This window comes from Carassius carassius, chromosome 37 (assembly GCF_963082965.1).
Source record: "Carassius carassius chromosome 37, fCarCar2.1, whole genome shotgun sequence".
Taxonomy (NCBI): Eukaryota; Metazoa; Chordata; class Actinopteri; order Cypriniformes; family Cyprinidae; genus Carassius; species Carassius carassius.
The window spans coordinates 29583551-29598550 of NC_081791.1; the positions used below are offsets into that span (position 1 = coordinate 29583551).

At 43.6% G+C, this 15000-nt stretch overlaps 1 protein-coding gene across 3 annotated transcripts in view; it reads right to left on the minus strand.

Annotated features, from left to right (window-relative positions):
• Positions 1-4842: 4842 nt before the first annotated feature.
• The window catches only part of LOC132118630 (disks large homolog 4), a 63795-nt gene continuing 53637 nt past the window's right edge, over positions 4843-15000 (minus strand). For all 3 annotated transcript variants that reach the window (XM_059528592.1, XM_059528593.1, XM_059528595.1), the window contains 2 exons: positions 5807-5898; positions 4843-5004 (listed from right to left, as the gene is read on the minus strand). In XM_059528592.1, the coding sequence (XP_059384575.1) occupies positions 4898-5004; positions 5807-5898 (199 nt within the window). In that variant the 3' untranslated portion in view covers positions 4843-4897. The remainder of the gene's footprint in view (positions 5005-5806; positions 5899-15000) is intronic.

Sequence of the window (15000 nt, forward strand, 5' to 3'; positions counted from 1 at the left end):
TAACCCCAGGTATTTATTCAATACAGTGGCTAAATTAACGAAAAATAAAGCCTCAACAAGTGTTGACATTTCCCAACATCACAGCAGTAATGACTTTATGAACTACTTTACTTCTAAAATCGATACTATTAGAGATAAAATTGCAACCATTCAGCCGTCAGCTACAGTATCACATCAGACAGTGCACTATAGACCCCCTGAGGAACAGTTCCACTCATTCTCTACCATAGGAGAGGAAGAATTGTATAAACTTGTTAAATCATCTAAACCAACAACATGTATGTTAGACCCTATACCATCTAAGCTCCTGAAAGAGGTGCTTCCAGAAGTCATAGATCCTCTTCTGACTATTATTAATTCCTCATTGTCATTAGGACATGTCCCCAAAACCTTCAAACTGGCTGTTATTAAGCCTATCATCAAAAAACCACAAAAGAACCAGTTAATTATAGACCAGTCTCGAATCTCCCTTTTCTGTCCAAGATACTAGAAAAGGTGGTATCCTCACAATTATATTCCTTCTTAGAGAAAAATGGTATATGTGAGGATTTCCAGTCAGGATTTAGACCGTATCATAGTACTGAGACTGCTCTCCTTAGAGTTACAAATGATCTGCTCTTATCATCTGATCGTGGGTGTATCTCTCTATTAGTTTTATTGGATCTTAGTGCTGCGTTTGACACAATTGACCACAACATTCTTTTGCATAGACTTGAATACTTTGTTGGCATCAGTGGAAGTGCATTAGCATGGTTTAGATCGTACTTATATGACCGCCATCAGTTCGTAGCAGTGAATGAAGATGTATCCTATCGATCACAAGTGCAGTATGGAGTACCTCAAGGCTCAATACTAGGGCCGCTACTCTTCACGCTTTATATGTTACCCTTAGGAGATATCATCAGGAAACATGGTGTTAGCTTTCACTGTTATGCTGATGATACTCAGCTCCATATTTCTTCGGCCCGGTGAAACACACCAATTTGAAAATCTAATGGATTGCATAGTCAATATAAAAAACTGGATGACGAGTAATTTCTTACTGCTAAATTCTGAAAAAACAGAGGTGTTAATTATAGGACCTAAAAACTCTGCTTGTAATAACCTAGAACACTGTCTAAGACTTGATGGTTGCTCTGTCAATTCTTCGTCATCAGTTAGGAACCTAGGTGTGCTATTTGATCGCAATCTTTCCTTAGAAAGCCACGTTTCTAGCATTTGTAAAACTGCATTTTTCCATCTCAAAAATATATCTAAATTACGGCCTATACTCTCAATGTCAAATGCAGAAATGTTAATCCATGCATTTATGACCTCAAGGTTAGATTATTGTAATGCTTTATTGGGTGGTTGTTCTGCACGCTTAGTAAACAAACTACAGCTAGTCCAAAATGCAGCAGCAAGAGTTCTTACTAGAACCAGGAAGTATGACCATATTAGCCCGGTCCTGTCAACACTGCACTGGCTCCCTATCAAGCATCGCATAGATTTTAAAATATTGCTTATTACTTATAAAGCCCTGAATGGTTTAGCACCTCAGTATTTGAATGAGCTCCTTTTACATTATAATCCTCTACGTCCGGTGCGTTCTCAAAACTCAGGCAATTTGATAATACCTAGAATATCAAAATCAACTGCAGGCGGCAGATCCTTTTCCTATTTGGCGCCTAAACTCTGGAATAACCTACCTAACATTGTTCGGGAGGCAGACACACTCTTGCAGTTTAAATCTAGATTAAAGACCCATCTCTTTAACCTGGCATACACATAACATACTAATATGCTTTTATTATCCAAATCCGTTAAAGGATTTTTAGGTTGCATTAATTAGGTAAACCGGAAACACTTCCCATAACACCCTATGTACTTGCTACATCATTAGAAGAATGGCATCTACGCTAATATTTGTCTGTTTCTCTCTTGTTCCGAGGTCACCGTGGCCACCAGATCCAGTCTGTGTCCAGATCAGAGGGTCACTGCAGTCACCCGGATCCAGTACGTATCCAGACCAGATGGTGGATCAGCACCTAGAAAGGACCTCTACATCCCTGAAAGACAGCGGAGACCAGGACAACTAGAGCCCCAGATACAGATCCCCTGTAAAGACCTTGTCTCAGAGGAGCACCAGGACAAGACCACAGGAAACAGATGATTCTTCTGCACAATCTGACTTTGCTGCAGCCTGGAATTGAACTACTGGTTTCGTCTGGTCAGAGGAGAACTGGCCCCCCAACTGAGCCTGGTTTCTCCCAAGGTTTTTTTCTCCATTCTGTCACCGATGGAGTTTCGGTTCCTTGCCGCTGTCGCCTCTGGCTTGCTTAGTTGGGGACACTTCATCTACAGCGATATCGTTGACTTGATTGCAAATAAATGCACAGACACTATTTAACTGAACAGAGATGACATCACTGAATTCAATGATGAACTGCCTTTAACTATCATTTTGCATTATTGACACACTGTTTTCCTAATGAATGTTGTTCAGTTGCTTTGACGCAATGTATTTTGTTTAAAGCGCTTTATAAATAAAGGTGACTTTGACTTGACTTGACACCCACTCCCTCTCTCTCTCTCTTTCTCTCTTTGACTAACACACACACTCTTACACAGTCTCTCTCTCTCTCACACACACACACACACACACACTCTTACACAGTCTCTCTCTCTCTCACACACACACACACACACACACTCTCTCTCTCACAAACACATTAACACACTCTCTCTCTCTCTCACACACACACACACACACACACACACACACACACACACACACACACACACACACACACACTCTCTCTCTCACACACACACATTAACACACTCTCTCTCTCACAAACACATTAACACACTCTCTCTCTCACACACACACACACACACACACACACACACACACACACTCTCTCTCTCACACACACACACACACACACACACTCTCTCTCTCACAAACACATTAACACACTCTCTCTCTCTCACACACACACACACACACACACACACACACACACTCTCTCTCTCACACACACATTAACACACTCTCTCTCTCTCTCACACACACACACACACACACACACACACACACACTCTCTCTCACACACACATTAACACACTCTCTCTCTCTCACACACACACACACACACACACACACACTCTCTCTCTCACACACACACACACACACACACACACACTCTCTCTCTCACACACACATTAACACACTCTCTCTCTCTCTCACACACACACACACACACACACACACACTCTCTCTCACACACACATTAACACACTCTCTCTCTCTCACATACACACACACACTAACACTCTTTCTCACACACTAACACATTCTCTCTCTCACAAACACACTTACACTCTCTCTCACACTAACACACACACTCTTACACACACTCTCTCTCTCTCTCTCACACACACACACACACACACACACACACTCTCTCACACATTAACACACTCTCTCTTTCTCTCTCTCACACACACACACACACACACACTCTCTCACACACTCTCTTACACATTAACACACTCTCTCTCTCTCTCTCTCATACACACAAACACACACCTGTAAATACACAGAGACACACGGGAGCCTGAGGAATTATTAAAACAGTTTAATGAATAATCATCTCAGTATTGTATCTAGTTTACAACAGGAAATATATTTATTAATCAGTTTATTTAACATTATAGAGAGCGGCCGTCTGTAAGTGTGTGAACATGAGTCTGAAATGACGAAGCGAACTCAAACGTCAGAATCACACAAACTAAAGCAGAAAAACACTTTGGTTGAATGTTGTGGACTGAGCGCAGTGCATTGTGGGTGGTGTGGATGTAGGAGTGAGTACAGCATGATGTCAGTGTGTTTGTATGGGCAGAGAGGTGGATTGTGGGTAGTTTTGGCTCAGAGAAGTGCAGTGTTCATGTGTTTAAAGCCCCATTGGTTCAGATCATCTGAATCTGTCTGTACAGCTGTAGAATATTCTGTAATAATACTCATCACACACACACACACACACACACACGTGATTCTCTCCCTGTGCAGTTTAAAGTGTGTATTATATGTAAACAGTAGCCCTATAGAGACACATCTTCACAATGAGACACACACACACACACGCATGTCAGAGTTTGTGTGTGTGTGTGTGTGTGTGTGTGTTAGTAAAGTGCTCAGTGCTCATGTCTATATTGCCTCAGACACTGTGTTACACTCACTGAGCTCACAATCACCATGGAAACAATCCACAGGATCACCTTCATCATCATCATCAGTAGCAGTGGCTCTCACACACACACACACACACACACACACTCTCACTCACACACACACACACACACACACACACACACACACACACACACACACACACACACACACACACATACACACACACACACACACACCCTCACTCACACACACACACACACACACACACACCCTCACTCACACACACACACACACACACACACACACACACACACACACACACACACACACACACACACTCACACACACCCTCACTCTCACACACACACACACACACACACACACACACACACACCCTCACTCAGACACACACACCCTCACTCACACACACACACACACACACACACACACACACACACATTAAGGCTAGCTCACACAAACAGCGCTGTGGTGTTTTCACTTGGTCATAGTTTCTGACCTTGTCTAACCCCACAATGAACCGTTGCCATGGAGATGAGGTAAGCGTCCCCGAGCACGGAGGATGTAATGAGCTGTTGGTGTGAATCTGAAGATCATCCCGAGACACGAGCTTCAGCGCAATGAACTGACCTTCACACACATCCAGAGACTCCCATGAGCCCCGCTGCAAGTCCTCACGCGCACGTGTTTGTGTGTGTGTGTTTACAGTCTCTCTCGCGCTGGGATCCAGATATATGGTCCAGACTGTTCCTCAATCACAGACTTCACATGGTGATAGATCTCCTCGAAGCTGTCGCCCTCCACGATCGCTGCACACACACACACATTACAAACCCTTTAAAAACTTAAAGGATCTTGGATGTTGTGTGATAACACAATCTGACGCAACATTATCATTAACTAAGACTAAAACCTTTGACAAACATTCTTGTTACTTGAAATAAAATAAAAAAAACCTTATCTGAAATCAAATATGCAAAACCTCTTTTATTTACTTAAATTATTTTTACTTTTGTAATTTTTTTAATTGAATTTCCAAGGTAATTTTTAAATGTCTATCTAATTTAACCTAAAGAACTAAAATAACTAAAACTGAAACACAAATGAATAAAAGACTAGAAATTTAAAACGAATAAAAATGATAAAACCATACAAAAAATGACAAAATCTTTAACTAAAATGAAAGTTAAAAAAAGTAATTTAATTAAAAAAAAAAAATATATATAAAACTTTAACTAAACTATAAATGAAAACAGAACATATGAAATTGAAAAAATAACTTAAAAGATTAATATAACATATGTACTGAAATCTGAAATCTAATAAAAATGACAAAAACCACACAACAAAATGACCAACTAAAAATTACAGTGAAAAAGGAACATGTGAAAATAACTAAATCAAAATATAAAAAACGTTGCAGGCTTCTTGAAAGAAGGATAAAACAAAATGACAAAAACCACAAGAAAATTACTAAAATTCTAACTAAAACTAAATCTAAAATGTTATTTATTCAAAATATGTCAATAGAAACTATAGCACTCAAATAGCCTGCTTTGAGGCTGACATCACATCAGAGCTGGTTTCATGTGCAGCTGTGATGATGTTCACCTGAGAAACACTCGATGAAGTCCTGCTCCAGTTTAACGGCTCGGTCTAAAGCTCTTCGGGCCTGTTCCTCGGTCACACGCTTGTTAATGTCTCTGAAATCAGACACAGACAGTACAAACATTACACCCTGTAGGCTGACCTTGACAGAGTTACACACACACACACACACAAACAAACTCTCAGACTCACACACAAACAAACACTCAGACTCACTCTGGAACACACAATCAGACTCACACACAAACAAACACACTCAGACTCACTCTCTCTCACACACGCACACGCACACACACACACACTCAGACTCACACACAAACAAACACTCAGACTCACTCTGGAACACACACTCAGACTCACACACAAACAAACACACTCAGACTCACTCTCTCACACACACACTCAGACCCAAACACAAACAAACACTCAGACTCATTCTGGAACACACACTCAGACTCACGCAAAAACAAACACACACTCCCAGACTCACTCTCACACACACACTCAGACTCACACACAAACAAACACACTCAGACTCACTCTCTCACACACACACTCAGACCCAAACACAAACAAACACTCAGACTCACTCTGGAACACACACTCAGACTCATGCACAGACAAACACACTCAGACTCACACTCTCTTTCACACACACACACACACACACACACACACACACACACACACTCAGACTCACACACAAACAAACACTTAGACTCACTCTGGAACACACACAGACACACACACAAACAAACACACACACTCAGACTCACTCTCACACACAATCAGACTCACACACAAACACACTCAGACTCACTCTCTCACATACTCAAAACTCACACACACAAACAAGCACTCAGACTCACGCACAAACAAACACACACACACTCTCAGACTCATTCTCACACTCTCAGACTCACTCTCACACACACACTTTCAGGCTCATGCACAAACAAACACACACAAACTCATACTCACTCTCTCACACTGTTGTGATTTCTGTTGTCAGCCACTTGGTAAGCTCTCTTAATTTCAAATGTTTTTTTGTCTGTTTTATGATGTACGCTTCATGTTGTCTGCTGTCGCCATGCAATGTTGTTGTATTATGTTAACGTTCGTTGCATGTTAAAGATAACATTATGTTTTGGTAGATCTAAGCAGTTTAGTTAACTGATAAAGATAATGCTATGCTTCAACATTATAATTTGACAAGGTGGCGAAGCCATGGGACGTAAGTATCAATCGCGGATCGGTATTTAACTTACTTCCTGGTCTGCTTCTGGGCATTTAGGGAGCTGTAGTTTCCTGCTTTTTGATAAGATTGCATGCATCTTGCATAGGTTCTTTGTAGGACTTGAGTATGTTGCATAATGTTTGAAGTAGAGGTCGGCCGATATATCGGTCGGCCGATATATCGGGCCGATATTTGTAATTTTTTAATATATCGGCATCGGCCGATATCCGTGTTTAGTAGCGCCGATTTAAAGTCAGGCACGTCGGCGGGCAGCCCCGTGTTATTGGTGCGGTGGAAAGTGCTGCTGCTGCCACTGCATGTGAAGTACCCCAAGCCAAAACTTTTGGAAGATTCAACAGCAGTCCTGGGAGATAAAGGTAGTCAGAGAATTTCACTCTGTAAATGGGGTGGAGAAGTTGGCAGCTCTAACAAACACTGCAGCGTGACGTTACCAAAGTAAACTGTCTCTGACGTTACACCGCCCATCTCACAGACAGCACCGCGCTCGGAGAGACCGCTGTCCTGGAGCTGCCCAGAACCGTGAATCACATTTGTTCGGAAGCATGGTTTGATGCAGACAATAACCAGTTTTCCATCCAACTCATTTGTATTTAGGGATGTCAATATTCGATAATTTCCATGATCGATCATCGTTTAAATTAATGATCAATTAATTATTTTAATGCTGCAAAATGCGTCTGCAGCGGTATTATTATTATGTGCAAAAGCCACTTGGAAAAAAAGCTTTCTCACCCGAATTAAAGGGGTTTTAGTCTGAATAAAATGCTAGTAGCAGGACCATAAAATGAATAATGTGATTATGATCATTTGATAAAATACGTTGGAGATCATTTTACTTTGTTGACTGTTTCCCGTCAAGGAAGACCGCTGAATGCGCCTCTTTAAATGGTTTTGTGGTTCTCGTTGTTGTATTTTAAAACGCATCTGCAATGTTTTCAAATGACACACTATAGTAGTGGTGCAACGGATCATCATTGATCCGTGATCCGTTCGGATCAATATCTTCGGTTCGGCACACACGTGACCCGCGGATTGATTTATGAAAAAAAAAGTTGCGCATGTTCAGTCCACACTCAGTGGTCATGGCGAGCGGAGGAACGGAGGAGCTTGAACGGCCCGCGCATTTTGGATTCCCTGTCAGATATAATGATGAGGAAAGAAGTTAGAGTGAAAAGATTGTGCCAGATCATTATGAACAGGAGAAGAAAACAGCTGTGGATGAACTATCCCGAGCATCCTCTGTTGCGCTCACGACAGACGGGTGGACGTCCAGGGGGACGGAGAGCTCTGAGACGATAACTGCTCACTTCATCACAGCACACTGGGAGATGAGAAGTCGGGCTATTATGTTAAAAAGAAGATATTATGTGCACTTTAAGTTGATTTCATATATTTTAATTTAATAATTTAGTGTTAATAAAAAAAGACAAAACGTATGTTTATTTGTCTTGGCCTTTTTTTTTTTTTTTTTTTTGCTGATCCGAAAAATGATGCGATCCATACGAGGACGAGCGAGCGCGGGTTTGACGAGATGTATTTGGAGGTTATTGCTCACGTCTCGTTCTGCCCATATCCAAATGTTTCCATATTCGCAATGTATCTGAATGTTAAACTATAATATCTTTTATTTATTTAATGTAAACTAGACGGAAAGATCATCCTCTACACATGAGCAAAAACCTCCTTGGCATAACAGCAGAGTGGACTGGTATACTACGGTCTATTTAAACTGACCAGTGTAACCTTTTATATGTTTGGTTGACTGTACTTTATTTTAATAATGAACAGACTGCGATGTAAGTTTGAAATTAGCATGCACTTTAGATGTTCTGTGTCATTTATACCAAACACAAATGTTGCTGGTTGCTAGTGTGTTTGCAGCACTACTGTTATTTATTTTTTATATATTTATTTTTTTATATTTTTCAGATTTTTATTTTTAAAATTGTATTTATTTAAATGTATATTTAAGTTTACATTTATGTTCCAACAAACTTGAAAAATTCGACTTGATAAATGCTCTAAAACTTTTATCTAAATGATTGACTTTTATTTATATATATATATATATATATATATATATATATATTACCTGTTTTATATATTTAATACTTGGTCAGTTTATTGATTTTGTTTGGTTAACTTTGGATACATTTTTTATTTTAATACCGTGCAGTGCACAAAATTAAGATTCGAGAGATGGTTCAAGTCAGTGCTCAATAAATGATGATAAGTTTAGAAATGTTGTGCATCCACTTATTATTAGTGTGACATTTTTGCATGCAAATGAAGGGGAAAACTTCAAGATATCGGCCCTAAAGATTGGCAGCACATATCGGCCATCAGCTGACCCTGACCTCTAAACATCGGCATCGGCTATAGAAAAACCCATATCGGTCGATCTCTAGTTTGAAGTGTGAAGCGTGTACATGAAAATAATGAAATGATGATTATGAAATGATTATTATATATCTGTATTTTTTTTAAGTGTATTTATTGTTGTTTACTGTTATTGGGCTTTTGAGGTAAAGAACTGGGGCTGTTTGTAGTATGCACATGAAATGTTGCATTTCTTATTGTTTCAGGTTTATCACCTGGTTATCTTTGTGAAAAAATAAACAAACAAATGTGGAAAATCTAGTAATATCCTTTGTACACTGGGTTACTCTTTCTGTTGGAAGAAAACGGAACAGTAATAAACCAATGGTTTAAGCATGTTAAGCCAAGTCTGCCACCACCCTATCAGCATTGACCAGGAAAGGAATAGGGCGAATAGACCCTCTGTATTACAGTGCATTGGTTAGTGCTGGGAAAGGAAGATGGATCAACAGCACAGTGCTCTTTCAGCAAGAGAGCCAAAAAGCTGTACCTCACTAAAGACCTCCTAGAAAAAAGGGTTCTTATTGATGAAATCAGAGCACTTGGTGTGGACTTTGGAAAGGTGCAGGACGCTGGACTGAAATATGTTGACGCTCTAGAAGTAAAAAGAGAGGAAGAAAAAGCAGGTAAAGAAGCGGCTCATGTGGAGGAGAAAATAGTGATGTGCCTTGCCTCCTTTACAGAAATGTTTCGCTTATATCGATCTTAAGTTGTACGCCGACGGTGCAGTGGAGAAATGTACTAAAGTGGAGAACACTGATGTTAAGTTGTCAGAGGAAGACTTTCAAGTCCTGAGAGAGGGTCTGGTGGAGAGGATCAAAATGCTTGAGCACAAGGTGCTTGAAAGGGAAGGTCTTGTCTCTGGAGCCAATAAAACAGTGTATAAGCAGCCGCTATACAAGCTGGTCAACAGATTGCATGACTGGGTGCAGAGCTGGCAAAATTTGAAGCGGACAGAAGAGGTTGATGGGGGAGAAGAGGTTGAAGATGCAGATATTGATGGAGGGCATAGCAAGTCCGGCGAGGTGCCTACTAGAGCTGGCACGAAGTCCCAAATTCCCAGTGTAACACCTGTACCCAGTACTAGAGCACCTGCATTTTCATATTCACCACCACAAAGCATCCCTGGCCTGCATCCCGGGGCATATGGCTTCAGACCACAGGTCATTCTTGAAAGAACAAGCCTGCCCACGTTCTCGGGAGACATGGCAGACTACTATCAGTGGAAGGCTGAGTGGGAAGAACTGGAACAGCTGGGAAACCCACAGAGGATGGCTGGTGTTACAAGGTTCCACCTCCTAGCAAGTCTCGGTGACAACGACAACTACTTCGGGAACAAGGTGAAGCTAGCGGCTATCTTGTGCTGTGGTACTGGGCTGGCGGCCATTTCGTGCTGTGGCGCTGGATTGGCGGCCATCTTGGGCCATGACTCTGGACGGGCGGCCATCTTAGGCCGTGGCTCTGGACCAGTGGCCATCTTGGGCATTGGCGCTGGGTTAGCGGCCATCTTGTGCTGTGGTGCTGGGCTGGCGACCACCTGGTGCTGTGGCGCTGGGCTGGCGGCCATCTTGGGCTGTGGCGCTGGCTCAGCAGCCGTGACGTGAATAGTCTTTAGGATCTTTGACAGCATGGAGAAATAATCCAAAAACGTGTCAGCGGCCATCTTGGCCATTGGCGCTGAGCTGGCGGCCATCTTGCACCGTGGCGCTGGACTGGTGACCACTTTGTGCTGTGGCGCTGTGCTGGCATCCATCCTGCCTCGTGGCGCTGGACTAGCGGCCATCATGGGCAGTGGCGCCACCATGGCGGACGCGCGCTTCTTGGTTGAGAGCGATGCTGAGCCTCCTCTCGACCGCTCCCTCCTCGGCGACCTCCCCTGGTTCCCCGGAAAACCACCAGGCGAGTTCCCTCAAAACCATTCCTCTCCCGCTCTGTGGCTGGGGAGGAGACATAAGCAGACATACCGCTGGTTCTTTGTGTGACGGAGTCCTTCTGTCACGTTCGGGATACAAGGAGACACGATGAGAGAACCAAATGCGAGTACGTCTTTATTAAAGGGGCAATCCAAAGAATAAACAGTCCAGGCAGGGGTCGATACCAAGCAAAACCAAACATAAACAAACAAGGACACAAGGCAAGAGCACAACAAGAGACGGACGTGAGTAAAAAAGGACTCCGTGACACATACCAAGACAGACTGGGTATAAATACACAGGGAGAGACAAACGCTAATGGGGAATTGACAGTGTAATGATTGATAACCAGTGACAGCTGGGTGCAATGATAAGGCAGAGACGTGAGGAATGTGGTAAATGAAGTGACAGACACCGTGGGCAAGGAAGACATCTAGTGGATACCCAGGGAACACAACCCAGACACTGTGACACTAAGAGTGAAGACCATCAAGGGGACGGTAATGGAGCACAAACTGCTCTGCTACGGCCTGGAGAATATTGCGGAGATAAGTCAACCTGTCACTCCGCAACAATTGCAAAGATCTGTCCTGATGTCGCTGCAGAGGAGCTTGTCCACCCTGAGAATATCGATCTTCTGATCAGTCACAGGGATGGTCGTCTAGTTCCACAGCCGGTCAAGTTGGAGGGAGATCTAGTTCTCTGGAACAGCCCAGTGGGCAAAACTGTTGGTGGTACTCACCCTGAGGTGTTCGACTTAATGCTGCACCAATCTGAATCTCACTTTGGAAGGTCTATGAGAACATCCTCAAGGGTGTATAAGGAAGTCCTTGTGGACACCAAAGACCTGTGTGGGGACCCTACGAGGATGGAAGAAGTGACCCTTAGCAGCACCACTGCCACGAATAAGGAGGTGTTTGAGTGGTTTAAGTTGGATAGTATTGGAGCAGCCTGTGACACGAAATGTAAGAGAGCTGCAAGTGCAGCAAGTGCCCTCCGGAAGGCAAAGAGAGGACCCTTGGAGAAGAAAGGTACTTAGAAAAGATAAAGGACTGTCTCTCTTACATGCTAGTGGACAAACACAGCGACTCCCCACACTGGAATGAGGCCTACCCATGGAAAGTAAGCCCAGCGATTCTGCCAGATAACCACCAAGCAGTGGAAGCAACTTTCCGGAACATCGAGGTTCGGCTGGCAAAAGAACCTGTGTGGAAAGCGGCATATGGGGAGCAGATCCGTGAGATGGTATCAAGAGGAGCAGCTATCGAGCTCACAAAGGAAAACATCAAGGGCTGGAATTGCCCAATCTGGTACATCAGCCATCTGGTTGCCCCGTATTCTCATTCCAGCTTAAAGCCAGTGAGGATAGTCTGGAACAGTAGCCAGGAGTTTAAAGGGTTGAGCTTGAACAACCTCCTGCACAAAGGCCCTGATGTCATCAACTCGATCCGAAGTGTCCTGCTGAGATTCAGGAGCAGATTGTATGTTGCTCTTGGTGATGTTAAGAAAATGTATAATTCAGTGTGGCTCAAGGATGAGGAGTCTCCATCGATTCCTCAGGAGGGACAAACCCAAAGATAAAATCTGTGTGTTTGCTGTCGTCAGGGTCAACATCGGTGACAAGCCTGCCAGATGCATCACTCAGGTTGCCATGAGAGAGATGGCAAACCTCAATGATTGAAAAGCACCGGATCCTGACAGAGGATTTCTATGTGGACGATATCGTGACGTCACATGATGATCTCCAAACTCAGATTAAGATGACCAAAGGAGTGGAAGAGATCCTAAAAGCAGGTGGCTTCTCCCTAAAGCCCTGGGTCCTGACAGGCCAAAGTGGGAGGAGTGGAAAACACATTGACTCCAGTAACGTCAGGTTAACAGAACCCAAGACCCTGATACTCCCCAACCAGATGTGGGATGAGGAGAATAAGACATTGGGATTGGGATATGAACTCGAATCTGATAAACTCTGTGTGCTGACGTCAGTGAACTTCTCAAGGAGGCGAGGAAAGATGATAACGTCAGGTTAACAGAACCCAAGACCCTGATACTCCCCAACCAGATGTGGGATGAGGAGAATAAGACATTGGGATTGGGACATGAACTCGAATCTGATAAACTCTGTGTGCTGACGTCAGTGAACTTCTCAAGGAGGCGAGGAAAGATGAGGACGGGTCTGGATCTACGAGAGGATGAGATAAGAGGCAGCACCCCTGACCCTCTTACCCAACGCATACTGCTGAGTCAGATTGCAGGATTCTATGACCCAATCAGCCTGACCTCACCTGCCAAGCAACGAGGAGTGATGCTCATAAGAGAGTCCTTTCAGGAAACAGGAAGAGACCATCCCTCCAAGGACACTTGGGATGATCCTCTTTCGTCACGTTTTCGAGAGGCTGCAATAAAACACTTTGAACAGTATGTAAGGCTTGGCCAACTCAGATTCGACAGGACAGTCTCAAAACCCTTGGAGCCATAGGTCGCCCACTGTGGATCACGTTTTCCGATGGTAGTGAAGCTTCCTACAGAGCCGTTCTTTATCTATGGTGTGAGACAGAAGATGGAATTATAGTGAAGCTGGTTGAATCAAAGGCCAAGCTCACCCCTCTAGACCAGAAAGGTGATGTCATCAAAGCAGAGCTGTGCAGGGCTGTCTTTGCATTTTCTGCAAACCGGATTGGAAAAATCCAAAAGGCTGAATCAGTAGATAGCTGGAGATGGGTCGAAGGAAGACAGAATGTCGCCAACCTGATCACAAGGGGGGCATCCCCTGAGGAGCTTGCTGAAGGATCAGTCTGTCAGGAAGGTCCAGAATTTTTGAAGTTGCCTAAATCAGATTGACCTTTGAAAACTGCCAGAGAGATCAACCCCTTTGTTGCTGAAGAGATCGGGGGACTTCGGAGGAAGGCGTTCTCAGCACTGGTTACAGCAGGAGCCCAGCCCAGGAAATGGTCAGGCTCAACCAGTGATGTGCTTGTGCGCCTTGTGGACCCCCGAAGGTTCAGTTCACTGGCACGGTTATGCGGGACCATCACCTGGATGAGACAAGCAGTAGAAATTTGGTTGCGAAACAGCCAGGCCTCAGTCCGGCCAAAATGGGAGGCAAGACCTTATCCGTCTGTGGGAGAAAGAGCAACAGCTTTCAAAGATCTAGTTCTCGCAGCTCAAGAGGGTGTCGAGTTCCGGTATACAACCCTGGATCATCTGGTTGGTCAGAAGGAGGAAAAGACAGGACTCTAGCTCTGTGGAGGGAGAATTCAGTGCTGGAATGAGGATAGAGTGGCTGTACCGCTAATCCCATGCCAATCGTGGCTCGCAACCCTACTGGCCAGGGAGGCACATGAAGAAAACCATGAAGGTGTTGCCTCTACCCTTCTACGGACAAGAAGGAAAGCCTGGATCATGCAGGGACAAAGAACAGTTAAAAAGGTGCTGAAAAACTGTGTCACCTGCAGGAAGCAAAGAGCCAAGATGTGCCAGCAAGTAATGAGTGATCTCCCTCAAGATCGTACCGAAAGAGCAAGCCTATTCAAGGTATACTACCCTCTACCTTTTTGGCCCCTTCGAGGTGAAAGACACTGTTAAAAGAAGGACAAGCAAGAAGGTCTGGGGTATTGTTTTCTGTTTTATGGCCTCCAGAGCCATCC